The sequence below is a fragment of the Scophthalmus maximus genome, chromosome 10 (genome assembly GCF_022379125.1).
Source record: "Scophthalmus maximus strain ysfricsl-2021 chromosome 10, ASM2237912v1, whole genome shotgun sequence".
NCBI lineage: Eukaryota > Metazoa > Chordata > Actinopteri > Pleuronectiformes > Scophthalmidae > Scophthalmus > Scophthalmus maximus.
The window spans coordinates 13,627,201-13,645,929 of record NC_061524.1 but is presented as its reverse complement, the minus strand read 5'-3'; the positions used below and the strand labels follow the sequence as shown (position 1 = coordinate 13,645,929).

Genomic DNA, 18,729 nt, shown 5'->3' with positions numbered 1-18,729 from the left:
CACATACAGTTCTTGGTCCTGGATGGACCTTGTGCGGTTCCAGTGACATGTATGGATACACCGTTCTGTAGCCTCCTGCTAATAGACGTCTCCAATGGATCGTGACAATTATTGCTAATTAAAATAACTAATTAATTACGTATAACCTGCGTTTATCTACTCATCCGACTCGGGAGAGATCACTGGGAGTGATAGTTGGCAACAGTTTCACACTGCGGGCCAGAACGACTAAGCACAAGTGGGTGGAGGTTGTTCGCGCGTTTGGTCCGGTCTCCACAGACAGTAAGTAAACCCCGTCCTCGCGGCACACTCCGCGTGCGAAAAAGGAGCGCTCACAGTTTCAGATGACGGCGCGGACCAGACGACCTGCATTTATTTTGATTTGGGACGTTTGTTGCACGCTGCCACTAGTCTCGTCAACTGGAGGAGTCGGCGGAACGAGCAGCGGGTAATGTGATGCCCAGCTTCATTCAAACATATTTGATGAACAGTGAACCCGAGTCCAACTGTTGTGCGTTTGCTTTACTTTACTTCTGTGGAATAAAGACGTCGCAACCGCAACCGTCAGATAGCTAACGTTAGCTTACCCGGAGTCCGAACGTTGGGCACCGTCCTGCCTGCATCGCTGTCGGAGAGAAGCTAAAAAAAAAGCTGAATATATGATGATGGACGATTCAAACCTAATCTACTTCAGGTGAATTATGTCGGCGACAGGTTATGACGGTTGACATCGACGTCAAGTGTGTTCAAAGTAGCAAAAACAAAATACGAGTTAACTCGAAGGAGCGCCGCCACGAGCGTAGTAACGGCTCAAGAATCACGACGCAACCTGAAGGCAACACGTCCACCAGTGGCGCGTAAATTGAAGTTACGTCTCTCTCGCTCGTCCGACGGTGTGCGCGTTCAGCGGGCTCGGCGCTCGATGCTGCCACTAGAGGCCAAGGGCTATACTGCAACAACACTGACTCGAGAGCTTTGTAGACGGTCGCAATTCAGCTCCCAGCCACACGTGGCGCCGCGAAAGAACGGCGCTGCGTGGGTAAACGAGGAAGAGCCCAGCTAGCTGACACTAGCATGCAGCTAGGGCCACATAATGCTACAGCTATTCCCTGCGATGCTGCACCCGAGGTCCGACTAAACCCCACGCAGCTCTTACTCTGACTCAGCTGCACCAGCGCATTTTCGTTCCGGTATTTATGGTCAGCTGATTAAGTTAATCGTTAAAGTTGATGGGTTGTTCATCACTGTTGAAACGCTATTCGTCCTGTCTCTGGTTAAGTTACATGCATGCTTAAAGTTAGTGCTTCAGAAGGAACATGATCGTGTTGTTTATCCACAGATAAATGTCTTCGCCCGCACAAACAGACGAGGACGAGGTGGAAGAAGTGGATGAGGAGGATGAAGTGGAAGAAGTGGATGAGGTGGAAGAAGTGGAGTTTGTATCAGTATGTCATGTGTGCACTTATATCCAGTACAAAAACCAATAGGTTTTCCAAATACAATCAGTTGCACTTGCTTACTTCCCGTCTTCTGACAGAAATCACTGAATAATTGTGCACAAATCTTGATCTAGCCTGATAATCAGACTGCTGTGCCGTTTTTACTTCATTTGTAAATATATCATATATAAATACGTCCACCAGCGATTGATCCAGACTTGGAGGTCACCTCTGATGTCTTCACGTTGAGAAACCCCCCTGTGTGAAGTGCACAGGGTTCACACACTTGTTTGATAAGTGTAGGTGTGTTGTAGCACTAACTGACATGGCCGTCTGCTACTTTCTTCAGGAGGGCTCTGTCAGACCAGTAATGGACTGTATTGATCTGCTGAGCGACAGTGAGGATGAGGGATGTTCCTCATTCGCAGGAGCGGTGAGTGGCTGAATGTCTGAACCCCTCTTTTTTAGATTTTGTTAGAAGTCGTGAATACCTGTCTACGGAGTTTTCTGAAATTGTCCTGCCTCTTTCCAACGTAGAGTGAAGATAAAATCACTCGTCAAAAAGCGCGCGTCACGTCTACACTGGACAAACTAGCGCAGCAGGTGGCACTGCAGAAAAAAGAGCGTGCAGATAAATGCAGAGCATTCAAGGTAAGAAGATGCCTTGAGCATGAGTGAAGCTACTGCCATTTGTTGCTTGTTAGATTTTATTTGAGTTATCCCTCTTTTGTCCGTATCTGATCATTGTCTTCCATCACTTATTTTGAATCTTTCATTTAAAATTAAAAGGACTTAGTTCCAACTTTCATGTTGTGAACCGAATAACTTTGTTTGTTTTGTTTCCGTCCAAATATTCATATTTGTGTATTCAGTACAGCATCTGCACAAATTCAGCACATCTTCACAAAGGAAAGCAGATATGCCCCATACTTTCTATGGGATCTACTTTGAATCAAAATTATATGGACACTTTTAAAAATGCTAAAATAGATCAAACAGTGCAAAATTTTTGGAACATATATTATTTATTAAAGTAAGAAAATCGTCTTCGTACCCTTAGTTCAGTCCAGGTCAGTCTGTAGCTTCAGTGCCCAGTAACACTAATAGTTTTATTTTTGATTTGAAGAGAAAGTAGGAATTTTCTGAAAGTGTTGGTACTTTGTATGTGGTTAATAAAAGTCAGTTGCAGCAGCAACAGTGCCACCCTGTGGGCAGAATGGATAGAAAAATCATTGGTGAAACCTACTGTGAGGTCTGTTTGTTACATAGAGAACCAACATTAAACTCTGTTTTTTTGCCGTATATCTGTCATGTAAGGCATGTGTGGGAAAATTAGCATATGTAAAGTTATCATTCATCTGTTTATGCTCTTTCAGGAGAAGCAAATCTTACAGAGAGCTCATGGACAGCAGGAGCTGGCTGTTGCACATGGAGTCAATCAGGAAGCAAAGCGCTGCGTAGACATGTGGTTAAAGATGCCAGGTATTCTGGATCAGTTTCACTGACATTGCCATGTTTTTCGGTTTTTACCTGTTTACTATTTAGTGCTGCTGCAATGACCCTCTTTAATCGCAGGAATGATCACAGTGTAATTTATTCATAAATGTGTGCATGCATCATGAGTCTGACATGTCACGGTGCTATTGTGTTGTGTCATTTGATGGATTCAGTCCACCTGATTGCACTGTACCTCTGTGTTAATTTTAGGTCTCCAACCTGGAATGCTCAGTGCTGGTGCTAGAGGAAGACACAGATCTGCTTCTTTCCCCAGAAGCAGTTCAACCAGACACACTTGTCCGGTGATCAACTGTGGTCGTGTTTATGAGAACGCGTCCCTCCTCGATGGGCACTTAAAAAGGTAATAACTGTCTTTTCGTTTCGGTGTTTGCTGAATGCTTTGAACCACTTTCCTTTGTCAAAATTGTGATATTTGGAAGTGAAATGTATATGTGTGCAGGTTTGATCATTCCCCTTGTGATCCGGCCATCTACCTGAAGGGAAATCCGTCGGAGCTCTTTGCCTGCGTCGCCTGTGGTCAACATTTTCAGACCAAAGAAGCGTGGAAGAAACATCTTGAGACAAAGGTTTAGACGCACGAGATCCCTGGTCTGTGAATGTTTTATCACTTGGAAATTGAAAGTCACAGTTCGACACTGCTCTATTTTGAACCATAGGTATCCTCACCTGCTGCCGATGCTCACGCCATCACTCAGACATATCAGCGGATCGTGTGTTTCGCCTGTCCCACCTGCTCCCTCCTGTTTAGCCTCCGTGACGAATGCCTTCAGCACATGTCGGCCCAGAACCACTTCACAGAGGCACTTGCTATGACTGGTTTGTGGAACTTAAAAAAAAAAAAAATTATCTGTACTTCCTAAAACCTCACATTTCCAAATCTTAATGAAAATGTTATCTAAATAAGATTATGTTTACCTTTTCCTTGTCTCTCCTTGTTAAAGAAGCCAGAGGAAGAACACTGCCAGTTCCTGTCCCACAACATGTTAAGAATCGTCTCATTGCTTTGTGCAAGGACACAGGGTTCAGGGTCAGATGCTCTTTGTGTCACAAAGTGCTGATCTCGCACCAGGCAGCTCAAGCTCACTTCAAGTAAGTTTCGTTGAGATTATTCTTTCATGTATTGTTACATGTTTGTTTTTATAAAACTGACTTTTACTGTCCTTTGTCCTCATTTTTTCTTTCTTTCAGCGTGTCCTGCCGACAGGGCTGTGCAGTGGCCAAGGCTGATAAAACAATAGTGCAGGTGATGAAACAGCTGCAAGTGTGCGGGCAGTGTTCCCTCTGCTGTCAGATCTTCCTCAGCCGAGCTGAAATCGAGAGGCACAAAGAATCCACCCAGCATGACGTGGAGATCAACCAAACAATTGAGAAAGCACTTCTTCAGCACTGCAGGTTTGGCCAAGTTCAACACACCCTGAGGGCTAAAGAGGTGCGGGGGGAAATGCAGCCCGCGGGCCTTGAATCGCCTTTTCAAAAAAGAATCCGGAAAAAAAGCGATTGCGAAAAGTCTCCAGCCAAACGGCAGCGGCGCGGCTCGAGCGCAGGTGACGGCACCAACTCTGCAACAGCGTGGTACTGCGAGTGCGGTCTACCGTTCCCCGAGGAGGCTGCAGCCAGTAAGCACCTCCTGGCCGTGAACCAGATCTTCCATCAGTGCGGCGTGTGTGACAAACTCATGGGGGAATCGTCGATTACCCGCCTGCACATGAGTCGCTTTCACGGCGGAGCCCACCTCTCCAACTTCCTCTTCTACTGCCGCAAGTGCAAAGTGGAGATGCCTCGGTACGAAGATATCCTGTCGCACGTGTCGGACGCTCACAGTGGACACACCTACTTCGCTGAACAGGAAGTGTCAGAGGAGGTCGCCACTGTCATCCACGCCAAGCCGTCCACCAGCCACGACGTCCCCCTACGTTCTTCCTCTGCGGCCACAGTCCAGCAGGGCACAGCGGAGCCGTCGTCCTCAAGAGCGGAGCAGAGTTGGATGTGCAGGATGTGCGAGGACATCTTCGACTCGGAAGCGGCCGTGCACGAGCACTGCAGTGACCTGAGCAGTCACAGCTTTCAGAGATTCGTCTGTGGACACTGTCCTCAGAAGTTCTTCAAGGAGTCCACCGTACGGAGACACTGCACCAACGAGCACGATGGGCAGATCAAGAGCTCCCACTTCTGCGGCCTCTGCGACAGCATGCAGTTTGAAAGCGAAGGCGAGTTCTTGGAGCACTACGAGAGTCTCCACAGCAAGGACTACTACTGCATGAGCGACGCTGACGTTGTTCAGCCCGTCGCCGCCGAGAGCACCAGCCGCCTCACGTGCCCGTGCATGAGTTCGGAGAAGAGCAGAGAGAAGATGAAAGCTACATACACGCAGTGCATGAGGAATCTGGCCACTGAAGGGAGATGTCAGTATGTGTGCGCTCCCTGCGGCGTGTCGGCGCCTTCTTTCGCGCAGATGAAGACTCACGTCCACACAAAGCACGCCGCCTTGAACCTAGACAAGACCTTCGACGTAGAATGCAAGGCTTGCCCCGAGAGCTTTGCGGGCGTGCCGACCTTCCACAGTCACTATCACGCCCGACACTGTGCACTGGAGCCCTGCGTGAGCTCCAGGACTGGCAAGAAAGACGCGACGGTGGACACTGCGAAAATGCTCAGCGCCTCGGAGATCAAACCAGGCAACAGTGGTAAATCAGTTTACATCACTTCTACGACATTTTAATTATTAACCTTTTTTTGTCTGTGTACAGCATTTACTCCCGTGTTTATATCGTCACATGCAGAGAGCGAAGACGAAACAAGATATTTTTGAGCATCGGTCAAGCCAACAAAGAGAGTGAAGCAAATCAAAGTAGGATATATATACAATACATAGCCACTATGTCATTTATGCCTCATAGAAAAATTGGCAAAAAGAAAGCAAATGCAGTGTAGTGTAGATTTTTTTAAATATATATGTGTCCTCAGATTTTTGTGCTTTTGCTTTGATCTTTTTTTGTCCAAAAGCTGTGAAACATGTCCAACACGAAACTGGCTCAACTATTGATAAAGAGTATACTAAGCAGAAGGTATTTCATTTGTAATCTGATAATTTTTAAATGCCTTACATACTATATTCATTCATAATGACTCATAATGTTTTTATTAGGAAAGACATTTGGACGTCTTTAATGCAGATTTTAATGAACCCTTCACTGTGTATTGTGATTGCAGAGGATTCAGATGAGGAAATGAAGCATGCGCTGTCTGTGATTGAAGAAGCAGCAAGAGAGTCAGCAGGTACAGTGTCAAAGAATATAAATATATCAACTCAAGATATTAGCGCACTTAATAATGTAAATGATGTGTCTTGAAAGACGGATCAAAAAGAATCAAATGAGATGTGGAGGGGAAAAAAGAATCTCACACTTATCAACATAAGATTTGCTCACTATTGTAACAAAGTTGTGGAGGTTTGCAGTTATTTATTTGGACTTTGTGTAACAAAGATTCTTATAATCTTTTTTTTCCTCTTTCTTTATTATTTACAGAAATAGAAGAAGCTCTTCAAAAAAGTCTACTGGAATTCTAATGACCGACAATCCTTTTAAGTGACACACACTTCATCAGATACTGTATTGAAATGTTTTGTACAATGTGATTGTGATCAGAATATGTTAAATAAACGGGACTTGTTATTTCACTTTTTCTAGAAATTTACCACTTTCTTGAAATTCAAAATGGCACCCAGATCGTGGGCAGATGCCATGTTTTGTGGGGGGTAGTGTGTGTGTGTGTGTGTGTGTGTGTGTGTGTGTGTGTGTGTGTGTTGTGTGCGCTGTTGATTTATCCGCAGTCCTCAACTGTTCTGTGTCGACACACGTGCTATAGAAAGCAGTGATGACTCTGCAAGATGCCGTGGCTGAACCGAGTCTCCAGTTGCAGCCGCTGCACCTGTCTCCCTCCTCGAGCTCCTGAACTTTATGTAATGGAATATTAGATCATTCTTTTACAAGTCAACAGGTAATAGAGGCACTCTTCTGATGTGGTATAGAAATGTGATAAGATCATTTATTGCACAGGGGGGTTTGCAATACACTTGGATACAGCTCTTAACACCGATCTGGATAAAGATATAAGAAATGTTGACTCTGTTGCACCAAATCTATTATTGTGCACCGACTTGAATATAAACACTCGCCCAGTGGAAGTCCTGTATAACTGCAGCTCCAATTGACAAGGGTTGTTTTTGAAATTCACACTGCAAATTGTCATTCAGCTGTGTTTCGTCGCTGCTGCCTTTGTAACTGATATACAGTACTTGTATTTCCAAAATACATTAATTTGCACGTTTATTACTTTTTCCACATCCTCTTAGTAACTTGCACAATTTGTGATTCTTTATAATTTTTTATCATAGTTCAAAGAGATAATTAAGGACACTGACCAACATCTGGAAATAGTTGTGGGACATTTTTTATTTTAGCAATTCAAGAAGAAAGTCAACTCCTCTGGTCCATCAAATCCCGTCAGGGGAGCGACTGCCAGCTGTGTGAGCTGCCACTGTTTCATCTTTCCAGGTTGGTGTGGTTTCTCCTTCTGAACGGACAGTTTTCAGCACAATCTCTTCAGAGACCCGATCACAATTTCCTCGTTATTAAACTAAAGTCTGAGGAACAATTGCACCAATTCATCCGCACAAGGCACTTTGTAGAGGAAATCACATGTTGTCTAACATTAGTAGTTTGAATAATTCTTCAACTTTAATCTTGAAATGTCAAGTTTGTCCTTAAAATACAAAATAGAATAAAAAAAGTATCTGATTTAGTTTGTCTTTTATCTCGACATTTCGACTTTATTTGCCAAATGGAAAGAAAACACACACTTCGTCAGGCCCCTATACTCCTCTAGTAAACACAGAGTTCATTCTCTCATGGAACAAGTTAATTAGGATCCAACCCTCCTGGTTGTAGAATTTGCCGGCTGTCGTCTAACTACAATTTCAACCGCTGGTGAGATGTTCTCCCCCTGCGGTTCTCATTCAGCCGGCTGTGTGGAACGTAACGGACAGATGTTGTTTGGGGGGAAAAACACAATCTTCATGTTGCTCTATGTCAAATCAGTTTTGTCACAAAAAAAGGTTTTAAAGACTAGAATAAAGCAAAGTTTCCAGTTATATATGAACAAGTTCAAATAAAAGCTCCGCCACCTCAACAAAGCCATAAGCCAGGGGCTCCCCAAAAACTGTAAGAATGAGTTCTGCAATGGAACCAAATTGAAATGGAATAATTGATGGAGTGGATGCTGATTCAGGAAGACGGAACCCATGGATGTCTTCACCAGGAGTGTTTATGATAAGAGCTCAATATTGAGGAGACTTCCGGTTCGCTGCCCAGATCAACAGGTTCACAGTGTTCTGCCCGTCCCCGGTCTCTGCAGTGTATTTAGTTTAGAGTAATGTCGTCATCCCCCCCTCGACTATGACACCTCCGGTGAGACATCAGCTGCTCTCAGATTGTTTCGGCTTCCCACAGATAAGATGACCTTGCTTTGTGCCTGAGGAGACTCATCTCAAGAGTTCTGCTCGACGCAAATTATTTTGAAAAAGTGTCATTCTTCAACTTTATTATACAACAAGTATTGTTGCATGGGACCCACTGTGGGCTTCTCGGGGGCCTGCGGCGGTCCTCGGACCAGACACTGGGAACCCCTCCCTCTGCTCTGGTCTCCTCGGGGAAAACTTCTGCTAGGATCAAGTGGGGGAGTGGTGGAGTGAAGGAGTGAGGGAGTGAGGGAGTGAAGGAGTGGGGGAGTGAAGGAGTGAGGGAGTGGTGGAGTGAAGGAGTGGTGGAGTGAAGGAGTGAGGGAGTGAAGGAGTGGGGGAGTGAAGGAGTGAGGGAGTGAAGGAGTGGGGGAGTGAAGGAGTGAAGGAGTGGGGGAGTGAAGGAGTGAGGGAGTGGGGGAGTGAAGGAGTGAAGGAGTGAGGGAGTGAAGGAGTGAGGGAGTGAAGGAGTGGGGGAGTGAAGGAGTGAGGGAGTGAAGGAGTGGGGGAGTGAAGGAGTGAAGGAGTGAGGGAGTGGGGGAGTGAAGGAGTGAAGGAGTGAAGGAGTGGGGGAGTGAAGGAGTGGGGGAGTGGGGGAGTGAGGGAGTGGGGGAGTGGGGGAGTGAAGGAGTGAAGGAGTGAGGGAGTGAAGGAGTGGGGGAGTGAGGGAGTGAAGGAGTGAAGGAGTGAGGGAGTGGGGGAGTGAAGGAGTGAGGGAGTGAAGGAGAGAGGGAGTGGGGGAGTGAAGGAGTGAAGGAGTGGGGGAGTGGGGGAGTGAAGGAGTGGGGGAGTGAAGGAGTGGGGGAGTGAAGGAGTGAGGGAGTGAAGGAGTGGGGGAGTGAAGGAGTGGGGGAGTGAAGGAGTGGGGGAGTGAAGGAGTGAGGGAGTGAAGGAGTGGGGGAGTGAAGGAGTGAAGGAGTGAGGGAGTGAAGGAGTGAAGGAGTGAAGGAGTGAGGGAGTGGGGGAGTGAAGGAGTGAAGGAGTGGGGGAGTGAAGGAGTGAAGGAGTGAAGGAGTGAAGGAGTGGGGGAGTGAAGGAGTGGGGGAGTGAAGGAGTGAAGGAGTGAAGGAGTGAAGGAGTGAAGGAGTGGGGGAGTGAAGGAGTGGGGGAGTGAAGGAGTGAAGGAGTGAAGGAGTGGGGGAGTGAAGGAGTGAAGGAGTGGGGGAGTGAAGGAGTGAAGGAGTGAAGGAGTGAGGGAGTGAAGGAGTGAGGGAGTGAAGGAGTGAAGGAGTGAGGGAGTGAAGGAGTGAAGGAGTGGGGGAGTGAAGGAGTGAAGGAGTGGGGGAGTGAAGGAGTGGGGGAGTGAAGGAGTGAAGGAGTGGGGGAGTGAAGGAGTGGGGGAGTGGGGGAGTGAAGGAGTGGGGGAGTGGGGGAGTGGTGGAGTGAAGATGTCCCAGCCCATGTTAGGAAATGTTCTCCCCCGACGCGCCGCCGCAGCCCGTGGACTCAGTCAGCTGGACGACTCCAGAGCGCAGAGCGCAGAGCGCACACGGGAGTCACGCTGTCAGATATCAAGAATCATAATCACAACGACAGGCCGGTTTGTAGATCCGCCGTCATGGCTCAGGCGAAATCCAGGCGAAAATGAACGAGGCCGCCTGCACCGGCAAGTTCAGCAGGACACTGTCCATGGCCGATCGCTCCGGGCGACTCCTGGAAAACTTGGATCAGCTGGAAATGAGGTACAGTCTGTTGACCACGTGCGACGCGCTACAGGTCCGAGCTGAATCGTTTCATGACACCTTTGAATAAATCACGGCGGATCACGTGTCATGAGAACAACATGAAGGTTTGCGTGGTAATGAAACAATAAGTGGAAGTGGGATCTTATTATAATAGAAGAAGAAAAAAATCACTTCATATTGTAGGCTATCCTCACGTTGTGAATCTGATTATCATGGCCGTTATGTATTGGCAGAGAAGGGATGTGGTCTGTGGTCATGACTCGTCTTTGTGTGTGTGTGTGTGTGTGTATGTGTGTGTGTGTATGTGTATGTGTGTCTGTGTGTGTGTGTGTGTCTGTGTGTGTGTGTGTGTGTGTGTCTGTGTCTGGCAGGGTGGAGGCTCTGCGCGAGGCAGCGTCGTCCATGGAGCAGGAAAGGGAGTGCATCCTGGAAATGATTCAGTCCATCCAGAGCAGTCAAGAAATGCGCAACATCTGCGCCGGTGAGGAATGGAGGCTGCTGGCCCTCCTCACAACTCTGCTGTGATTCTAACACTGACTTTATGACAAACATCTAATGCTGTAAAAGTCTGATTATATACACTATACTATTCAGTGGTGGTGGTGTGTGTGTGACATTGTGATCCAATGACGTTATGCTTTGAAAAACTGCTGTACTGTAGTACAGGGTGGTGGTGTTCAAGAACCCCAGGGGGTTTAAAAAGGAGAAAGGCAACATGATCGATTGTGCACCACGCCCGAGAGAAGATTGAAGTTTTTTCAACCCCAAAAACATCGTACATCATAAAAAAATCATGGTTTGCTGTATATTTTAGGATACACAAAGAATGCAGTTGGATTTAAATGATCGTACACAGCATTAATTATGTGGATCCTTCTCTCTAGGTTTCCCAAATTACTGTAAGTGTGTCCGCCTTGCAGCAATACAGTACTGTATGACATGATGTACTTTCCAATACTGCACGTGTAGGGAACGGAAATTACACGGACATCGTGTCCAATCCAATGCATCCACTGTGAACGTCACAATTATATATCAACTATGTTAAATCTTTATTTGTGATGTTTTTCATAAACACGATAGTACCAAAGTTTAATGCCAAAATCTTATTTCGGCTGCTGCATGAAAAAACAGAGCTCATCCTTGTAGTGCAGGGTCATGGTGTTGAATTGTGTTACATAGAATTAGAGATAGACTGGAGCCTATCCCAACATCCCAGCATGCAACAGGACAACTACAGTGTTGTGTGTCTTCAGGTGATGGGAGGAAACTAAACACGAACATGGAAACATGATAAGGCCACGAACCTTGTTGCGAGGCGACACTTAGCCGATGTGTTTTTCAAAGACACCGCGTTGATCTTCTTCTTGCTTTGGGTCTTCCAGGTGAGAGAGAGGAGTTGCATTTGACCGCGAACCGTCTACTTGGCCGGACGCTGTGTGTGGAGATCTCTGTTGGCACAATCAGAAATTCCCAGCAGGAGGACGCCCTGCGCAGGGCCACGTCCATGATAGACGAAATAGTGAAGAAGTTGCTGGACGACATGGACGGCGGCCGGCAGCGGCTGCTGGCCCTGCACGCGGCCTGTGTGACCGAGGCGCCGCCCGTCCCCATTGACCAAAAGTTCCAGGCCGTGGTGATCAGCTGCGCTATGGAGGACCAGAAGAACATCAAGCGGAGGCTGGAGACTCTGCTGAGGAACGTTGAAAGCGCCGACAAGAACATCAAGATTATGGATCACCAAAAACTGGAGGGCCCGCAAGCCAACGGCAGTCAATAAGACTTTGTCTCCAAAAACATAAATGACGTCTTACACACCACTAACCTCACTGAGAACTGTTGTGATCCGTACTAACTCTTAGGAAGAGACTGTACGTGCAGCAGACAGATCAGTCACAATGGAGCAAATCACACCGATACTGAAACCTAGGGCCAAAAATACAGTAGAGCATGACTCAATCTTTCTCCCTGGTGGTATATTACACGTGTTTCTATGCATAATCACATTTTACCTTTAATCACTGAATATGAATTATTTTATTATGTGCACCCACTACACAACGTGTGTTCAAATATCCACTGAAGACAGGAAAAATGATGCAACACCTTATAGTCCTTCAATGAAGATCAGTTTATTGGAAAATATGATCTCTGATCAGTATAGGATCAATAATATGTCAGCAGATGGTTTAATAAGGACGATACAGCGGTCTGAAAACCTGTTAATAGATATTTGATGACAAGGTTACCTTAACTGTGATCAAGGAAAGGACTTATTGAACATCAGCACAGGAGAATTCAAATAAAAATGAAAGACTACGTCTGATGAATACTGGTTAAAAATCCTGTAATGTATCTTGTTTTTCTGTTTCATCCTCTTATTTAGACACTTGTTTAAGGATTTTGTACATGTGCATATATACTACCTCTTTGGGCAACATACTGTAAATCACATTAAGCTGTGGATTATAATTCATATTTGCACAAAGCAGTTTTGTTTTAGTGTTAGATTGTGTTTAAAACAAAACAAAAAAAATTAAAAAATCATTTAAGTGAAAAGCGCTTCATAAATTCAGTATATTGTTATTGTTATTAGTATGTCAAGGTCCATTTCTGTAACTGAAGGCAACACAGCAGTTACCGGTCGCCAGGGTAACTAGTCTACATATGATGTAACGCCCTAAACACACAGACGTCTCTCGACTATACACTCACATTATACTCCCATTTGTCTATAGACCGTATTCTTGTTGGCATCAAAGATGCGAACATTTTTGGAGAAAAGATTGTACTGACAGAAGAGTGTGATCATTTGCAATTACACACAGGATGCCCGAGAAAAAAACTTTTATTTATCTATTTATTCATTTAATTAAGTCAGATAACGACCAACTCCCCCCCCCCCCCCCCCCCCCCACACACACACACTCAACATTAGGCGCACAGTTCAGTGGCACACTTTCAAATTGTGATACATTTTAAAACGGTTAAAACAAAACATTCAAACAAATGAGTGTTGCTTTTGTCGAACCGTAAAAGCATAATTATCTTGTTTTACAAAGTCGTGTGTGGGGAAAAGCAGAGTTAACTGTGGGACACAGATTATTACAACACCTGAGTGACAGCACATAAGTATGGTTAGTTTCAACTTATGGTTCTTTAAGACTTAATGCCATCTTAATGATAAAGTGCGCTAAAATCCATTCAGTCCAAAAGAGGAAAAAAAGGCAAACGTTACAAGTAAGAGAAAGCTTGATAAATCATTAATTACAGATCCACTGCGGCTTCTTTAAACAAACAGCAAGAGCGGGGTTCAAATGCTTACTGGTGGTCAGCGGGGGAGAATGTAAACACGGACAAGGCAATGTGGCTTTGCAACCATGGTTGAACATTCACCGATGTGTAAAAAATAAAAAAGGCATGCATGCATTCGTTATGCCACCCCCACACACTTTTTTCTCTTTACCTTTTTAAACAGAACTGTTCACATACAACCAAATGACGAAGCTTGATACGCGACACATTCTTAGTACCAATGATAGAACTTTTCAACAAACTTTAAGCAGCCGTTGGGATCATCAAGGCGGACTATGAAGAGCAAATCATGAATCGATTCAGTCCCATTGGAGCTTCATTTGAAACACAAATCTGAGATCAGTTACAACACTTCCAAAAAGACAAAAAGCAGGCATGCACATGTGATCCCAGGCAAATAAATGTCTTATGTATTCTTATTCCATTTAAAATACTTAGAATTGGAACTTTGAATAAAGACGTTTCAATAATTTCTGACAGAAGATTTAATATAAGAGTCTTCCATATTCCCACTTATTTCTTTGTGCTTGGTAAATGAGTTCTAGATAATGATTCTTGGATTTAAAAAAAAAATAATACTACAAAAAGGCTTGATGCGGCCATAACTTACAGTTCACAGAGAGCTGCACTGAGGACTGAACATACGTGTTGGGAGATCTTTTTTTCTTTTTTTTTTGGAGTGCCCTCGTTTAGTGAGAAGAAAGCAGATTTTCTTGCATATTCAGGCGCACAAAAGAGATTCCCAACAGAAACACATCCAATCCCAAAGCTCAGCTCTCTGTGATCCACCATCAGAGAGCAACGTTCTGCTCAAGGCATCTTACTTTTCAGTCTTTTCATTCTTTCGATATTCCAGCTCTTCTCCCTATTTTCCCCCATTCAAAATGAGCAGAATGAAATGAACAATACGGTAATAACTAAATACATACAACAGAAGCCAAAGAAGTACCAAAGTACCATGTTTAGTGTCTGAAATGTTAGAAATATGGTGAAAACAGATGCACAGGTACCAACCTTATTCACTCAAAGATATATCAAAGTTAAAGGAAAAGGTCAGTTATGTCAAATGTAAACAAGTGAAATTAAAACAGCACTTTAACTGACTGTGACACGATCAGTGTCATTAATTCAACCCTTGCTTTATCTCATGAAGTGAGGACCTAGTCTCAGAATTTGGTTAACAAATCTTTAAATAAGTGGACTGTGCACACACACAGGACTATTTTGTGACATTAGTTATTGATATTTGGTTATACATAGGAGCACATTCTGTCAATTTCACATCACATCCAAATCACTGCAGTGCTAATGATTAACCACAGTTGAGAAAATGGGAGAAAATTTGGCACTGCGTCAACACTTCAGTGAAAATATCACTCAACACCACTGTGACTCGTACAAAAATACTTCTGCGCAGAGAATTGACTCTGGAGTCCAACGTGTTTTGTCCACAATTAACGGGTACGGTCTGAACCATGAATTGGTTGACAGTTAGAAAAATAATCTGGCAAAATGCCAAAATGCATGACTGGGTGACCGGGGCAACGTTTGTCGTTACGTATTTAAGATGAGAGGCGAATATATCAAGTCATATTTATTTTTTTTTAAACAGAAACACTCAAAATAGGGGGGGGGGGGGGCCTTCAATTCGTGACACAACATACTGTAACTGCAGCTCTTGCTGTTACCCAAGAGCATCGACAGGCTTTTTGCGCAGACCATTGATGTTCTCAATCAATGCGGATACAGATTGAACATCAGATTATTAAAGTAGTATTTCCCAGTCTGTATGGGCTTTGGTCTATAACTGTTGGTACCTCCACGGAATACAACAATGTCCAGTCTAGTCTTAGAAACAAATAGTCAGTCACCGAAATTAAAACGATTCTATCTAGACTAGGCTGCAGCTTCCAAACGGGCTTTTACTCTTCTTGGTTCTTTGTTTGTTAGGTCGCAAAGTGATGACTTCTCTGCCGTTGCTGGAGCTCTGGTTGCAGACGTTACTACTTGTGGTATTGAAAACACCTTTGGAAAAATATAGTCCGTGAGTAACGTCGCCTCACTTAAGAAAAAACTTTAAAATGTGTAATAAAAGAGAGTAATGTTTCTCACCTATTTTATTGCTTGTTGAATGGACCACCTCCGTCTCCTCTGCGGTTTGCTGTTTGAGTCGTTGAAGATACTTTTCAGCTAAGTACTTAAAAACTAAAAAAAAAAAGAGAGATATTATGTCAGAAAATTCAGAATCAGACCATTTCACTTGCATAAAGGCACATTTTCAGTGACCCACCCTCGTTGACATTAAGGTCCTCTTTTACCGAAGCTCGATAAAATCTCAGTTTCAGTCTTTTAGCCGAAGCTTCTGCCTCCTCGCTGTTATAATAAAGGAAATACATTTCTTCAATATTATTCCAATCCACAGTGACTGTCCTTAAAATTCAATTGCTTTATAGTTCCATTGTAAAAAAAATTGGGGGGGATAACTTGCCTTTTTATAACGGTCTCTTCCAGGAGGTCAATTTTGTTCTGCACTAGAACTGTGGGAATATCTCCCACCTCTGCCTCCACCTTCTCCCTCCAGCTGTCGATAGCCTGAAACGACTCCCTGTCAGTGGTAGAGAAGACCAGCACACATGCTTGTGCACCTGGAATGCAAATAAAAAAAGAAAAGGGAGAGACTGAATTAATTTAGAAATATGACACGTGAAATCAGTCAACTTGAGAACAGCCCCACTGGAGATTCCCTTGTTAGACAGTGCTACGTGTGCCCAAGAGTCTGTGTGTTTTAGTTGAATAGATAAAGCAGTCAGTGAGGTCAGTGACTCAAAGCCACAGCATTAAACTTTGTCACCAGTGGTGGGTTTCTTACCGCGATAATACGCCTTGGTGATGGCGTCAAACTCCTCCTGCCCGGCAGTGTCCCAAAGCATCAGTCGCACCTCTTCGTCATTGACACTAAGACAACAGCAGGAAATGAGTGAAAAATATAGAATTATTTCTAGTTAGCGTAACATTATTCTACCCATCACAGCACAGTGCGCTTGCCAATCCTGTATTTGCAAGAGCTATATCTTGTAACAAAACATTTGATCTCCCTGTTTCGTAATCGAATTTACCTTGTGGGGTCCTAATTATTGATTTTTCTTTATCAATGAAGTTGCAGTTGCTTGAGAAAAAACTCACACACACACAAAAACAAGTTGCCTTACAGTATCTGCCTTTCCAGGAAGTCCACTCCAATGGTCTTCTTGTAGTCCTTGGTGAAGATGCCTTTGCAGTAACGTTGGATCATACTGGATTTGCCGACGGCTCCGTTGCCGACCACGACCACCTTGATGGCCACTTCCATGTCCTCTTCCAACATGGTGGCGACGTCTCTGTTCCACTCGGGTAGTTTTAGTGACGCGACAGGGACACACGAACCACCTGAAAGTGGCAAACAAACAAAACATTGACTGACCTCTGGGACCCATGTTTAGATAATACAAGTGCCAAGGAGTGCAGTGATGATTACATTGGTTTATATAGAGGTTGTGGGGTTAAGTATTCAACTTTTTCTTCCGCATCCAGTACAAAAAACAAAATTCAGACCCTGCATTTATATTACAGGTGATAATATAATGTGTGCTCAAGCTGAACAACCCGTTGTGTGGCTGTGCAGTGTGTTCCTCCTGCCATCAGCACGGAGAGTGGCAGACTCCACATAGCAACTGGCTCTTCCCACAGTCACGCGCCGGAGCCGCCGAGCGCAACGCCAAGCAAAATATTGCGAGAAAGCCGTTCCCAGTGGACGCTGACAGCCCCACTGCGTGTGTGACTGAGGTCCGGCAGACAGCCCGTCTGGCTTTTTTGAGTCACTGCACGTATCGCAGTGGAAGATAGTCATTCACGATCAGCCATAATTGGGCTGCGTGATGCAGCAGTTGTTGTTGTGACATGCAGACGAGACGTGGCGTGGAATCAAAGTCTGCCCTCGACTGTCTGCCACGGTTTGAGAAATGAGTGTGTGCTCTAAATTTAGATTTCCCCTGGACAGAGCATCTTTATAAGTTCATACTCAGTTGGCATCCCAAATGTCAACTCACACATCTGCTGCAAATCTCAGTCTAATCATGTACATATCAAATACATAATAGAGAATCTGAACTATAGCCCTGTGTTTTTTTTCTTTTTACATCAGTGTGGTGGTGTGGTAGTATTGTGTCATGTGCATTGCAATGCACATATGAATAAACCCTGCTCATTGTGACAGATAATACACTTCTTCGCCCCATGGACAGTGAGTCCTCTCCCCACACTGGACCCAGGCTTCAAGGGGAGACCGCGTTGAAGACAGAACTACAGGGCACAAGAAACAATCGAACGATTCCACGAACACGGAACGACTCGACGACGCTGCGGGTCGAGGTGGCGTGTCCGGAGTCTGCGGGGGGATCGAACACACGACCTGTTGACTGGCGGCTCTACGTGCCAGGCGGCCGCTGGTGCAGCCCGTCGGGGGGGGGGGGGGGGGGGGGGGGGGGGCAGCGTGAGGGTGAACCGCGCTGGTCGGCGAGGATCGCCAGCTAGCAAACCCCCGGGGAGGAAAGGGCGAGCGATGTCTTACCTGTGAAATCCAGTTACGACTCATCCGGTATCCGCAAACACGAGACGAGCCAAAACGCAGCCAGCTAACCGCCCCCACCCACACGATCACATCCCCGCAGAACGACCCTCTGCTCTGCTCTGCTCTGCCCCGAGGCGAGGGGAGACGCCAGTCACTCCGGTGCTAAGGTTACCTAGCTAGGGGCTAGCCACTTTCTTTTCTCCTTCTTCTCCCAGAGTACGGAAGCTTCTCCTACACCTGTGAGCGATATCTAGCTAGTGGCTGCGCGGAGCCGACGCTCCCCGTCCACACGTCAAGTTCGCCTCACGTCGACGACAGAGAACAATCTGTGCCATTCGCTGGAGCACAGTCGCCGTCCGTCGGCATCGCTGTCCGTCGGCGCTGCCTGCGTCTCGGCCAACTGCGCTGCGCGCGAGAGAGCGGCTAGCCAGGCAACTGGCGGCTAGCTCGCCTGTTGCTAAGCAGCGGCGGAGCCGAGGAGTGCGCACAGCGCCGAGAGAGTCAACGTGGAGTCCCCAGGGACGAGCGTGGTCCTAAAGTCCCTACTGTACACGTCCGAGTCCTTGTCATTCGCAGCTATTGGTAATTGATGTTGTCCTTTTAATATTTTACCCACATAGCTACCACGTGTTATTTGTGAAAAAACTA

At 45.4% G+C, this 18,729-nt stretch overlaps 3 protein-coding genes across 4 annotated transcripts; 2 read left to right on the top strand and 1 right to left on the bottom strand.

Moving 5' to 3' along the window:
* Positions 1-299: 299 nt before the first annotated feature.
* znf451 (zinc finger protein 451) lies at positions 300-6,636 on the top strand. The gene is given in 14 exon segments (XM_047335241.1): positions 300-448; positions 1,340-1,445; positions 1,789-1,872; positions 1,977-2,090; positions 2,816-2,921; positions 3,147-3,297; positions 3,397-3,523; positions 3,614-3,773; positions 3,899-4,046; positions 4,146-5,641; positions 5,738-5,755; positions 5,758-5,805; positions 6,168-6,233; positions 6,485-6,636. Coding segments are annotated over 13 exon segments (2,661 nt in total). The 5' UTR covers positions 300-448; positions 1,340-1,343; the 3' UTR covers positions 6,526-6,636.
* Positions 6,637-9,891: 3,255 nt separating this feature from the next.
* On the top strand, positions 9,892-12,719 carry bag2 (BCL2 associated athanogene 2). The gene is made up of 3 exons (XM_035605750.2): positions 9,892-10,157; positions 10,532-10,641; positions 11,546-12,719. The coding sequence occupies exons 1-3, from the start codon at positions 10,060-10,062 to the stop codon at positions 11,938-11,940; spliced, it is 603 nt and encodes a 200-aa protein (XP_035461643.2). The 5' UTR covers positions 9,892-10,059; the 3' UTR covers positions 11,941-12,719.
* Positions 12,720-13,627: 908 nt separating this feature from the next.
* rab23 (RAB23, member RAS oncogene family) lies at positions 13,628-18,568 on the bottom strand. 2 transcript variants are annotated; one of them, XM_035605749.2, is made up of 7 exons: positions 18,254-18,568; positions 16,685-16,901; positions 16,345-16,430; positions 15,964-16,120; positions 15,766-15,848; positions 15,588-15,680; positions 13,628-15,500 (listed from the first exon to the last, which is right to left on the bottom strand). In XM_035605749.2, exons 2-7 carry the CDS (start codon positions 16,837-16,839, stop codon positions 15,367-15,369), a joined length of 708 nt encoding a protein of 235 aa, XP_035461642.2. In that variant the 5' UTR covers positions 16,840-16,901; positions 18,254-18,568; the 3' UTR covers positions 13,628-15,366. The 2 variants fall into 2 exon arrangements, with proteins under 2 accessions (XP_035461642.2, XP_035461641.2); XM_035605748.2 differs by having other exon boundaries at positions 18,082-18,567.
* Between the last annotated feature and the right edge of the window lie 161 nt (positions 18,569-18,729).